The 1,924-nt window shown below is 42.6% G+C and overlaps 1 protein-coding gene across 1 annotated transcript; it reads right to left on the reverse strand.

Moving 5' to 3' along the window:
• Nucleotides 1–450: 450 nt before the first annotated feature.
• Nucleotides 451–1,263, reverse strand: LOC142428781 (GTP-binding nuclear protein Ran-like). Its single transcript, XM_075533650.1, has one exon. The coding sequence runs from the start codon at nucleotides 1,261–1,263 to the stop codon at nucleotides 451–453; it is 813 nt and encodes a 270-aa protein (XP_075389765.1).
• Nucleotides 1,264–1,924: the final 661 nt, after the last annotated feature.

Raw genomic sequence — 1,924 nt, forward strand, 5'->3', positions numbered from 1 at the left:
ATTGAACTTAGTAACAGAATGCCGCGAGAACTGATTTTTCTACAGTGTTAGTTACAAAATTCTGGATCAAGTATTTGCATTCGTATCCTCTTCTGTCTGAGACTGTGCTGCGCCTCCTCCTCCTCCTCCTCCTCCTCCTCCTCCTCCTCCTCCTCCTCCTTCTCCTCCTCCTCCTCCACCTCCACCTCCTCCTCCTCCTCTTCCTTCTCCTCCTCCTCCTTCTCCTCCTCCTCCTCCTCCTCCTCTTCCTCCTCCTCCTTCTTCTTCTTCCTCGATATTTGAAATACAACTTTATTCTCACTAAAAGGAATGGAATGACAGTTAAGAAACAAAACGTCACCACTGAATACTGTGATGTGACTGTGGCAGTCTTGTATTTGAATTTCAAGAAAGAAAAATGCATCCCCAAACAGCTAGATATGCTGGTCCAAAAATAAAAAGGAGAGGTTTTTAACTGCCACACTCACTTCGAAGCCCATCCATCTCCTTCAGCATCCCAAAGATGAGCACATTCTGCTTAGCTCTATCATAAGAGAGGCAAACACGCGGCACCACAGACACCACAGGACAGTTGCCTATAAAACTAGACCAGATGGTGGGCTCCAGCTTTGTTCTCTCACAGGTCATCATCTTCATCCGAAGAGCAGTTGTCTGCACAACCTCTAAGTCATGCTCATACTGTGCTGCCACAGCTGGGTCCCTAACCACCTCTGGTGGGGCAAGAGCAGGCATGGCAACAAACTCCAAGTTAGGATCGCTAATGAGTTTTCTAGCAAGCCAAAATGAAAGGCTTTTCAAAGTTATTGGTACTTTTGGCAGAAATGTCACGTACTGAAAGTTCTTCTCTCGGTGGAAGACAATGGATTTTGCCTTAACTTTCCTGTTCTTAATATCCACTTTGTTGCCACAAAGCATGATGGGTATGTTTTCACATACTCGAACCAGATGCCTATGCCAGTTAGGCACATTCTTGTAGGTAACCCTTGAGGTTACGTCGAATGTTATAATGGCACACTGGGCTCGAATATAATGGCCATCTCTCAGTCCTCCACATTTTCCTTGACCAGCTGCACCCCACACGTTGAATTGAATAGGTCCTCTGTTAGTATGGAACACAAGGGGATGGACCTCAACACTTAAGATAGCTACATACTTCTCAAATTCACCAGTCAGGTAACATTTCACAAATAGTGTTTTTCCAGTACCACCATCACCCACCAGTATGAGTTTGAATTGGACTTGGGGTTCTCCTTGAGTAGCCATCGTGATGGATCTTCCAGAAGCATCTCCGGGTCGCGTCTGACTCACGCCTTCTTCTGCCATTTCCAACAACATATCTTTGTGAACCAGGGTTTTCCAGCTTGTTGGTTATCAAGTGTAAATACAGAGCTAGACTTGTTGTGGAAGATGATCTTCGTTGTGATCTTGCAAAGACTGCTCTGAGAATTTCTGATCTGGTGAGAAGGAAGCTATTTCAACCTTCTTGCACTGAAGTTGGCTTTTTATGCATACTGTTGCAAACTGTAGCAATGTAGTTTACTGTTGTTACATTAAGACTATTACTCATGCTACACCATGCTTCAAGACACAATTTCACTTATTTGTAATTAGAAATAAATATTTCATAACCTATAACTGCATATTGTTTTGTGATTAATCACTATGCTTTAATTATGTTCAATTTGTAACAATGAAAATACATCGCACATATCAGTTATTTACATTATGACTCATAACAGTAGCAAAATTATAGTTATGAAGTATCAACAAAAATAAATGTATGGTTGGGGGTCACCACAACATGAGGAACTGTATTAAAGGGTTACGGCATGAGGAAGGTTGAGAACCACTGGACTATGCCAAGGCATTAGACTGTGTAGACATGACAAACTATGGATAGCCTTGAGAAGAATGGGAAACCTCG

The sequence above is a fragment of the Tenrec ecaudatus genome, chromosome 1, assembly GCF_050624435.1.
Source record: "Tenrec ecaudatus isolate mTenEca1 chromosome 1, mTenEca1.hap1, whole genome shotgun sequence".
Taxonomy (NCBI): domain Eukaryota; kingdom Metazoa; phylum Chordata; class Mammalia; order Afrosoricida; family Tenrecidae; genus Tenrec; species Tenrec ecaudatus.

Bases quoted from the DNA above. Each gene is read 5' to 3' on its own strand.
- LOC142428781 (XM_075533650.1), bottom strand. From the start codon at position 1,263: ATGGCTACTCAAGGAGAACCCCAAGTCCAATTCAAACTCATACTGGTG.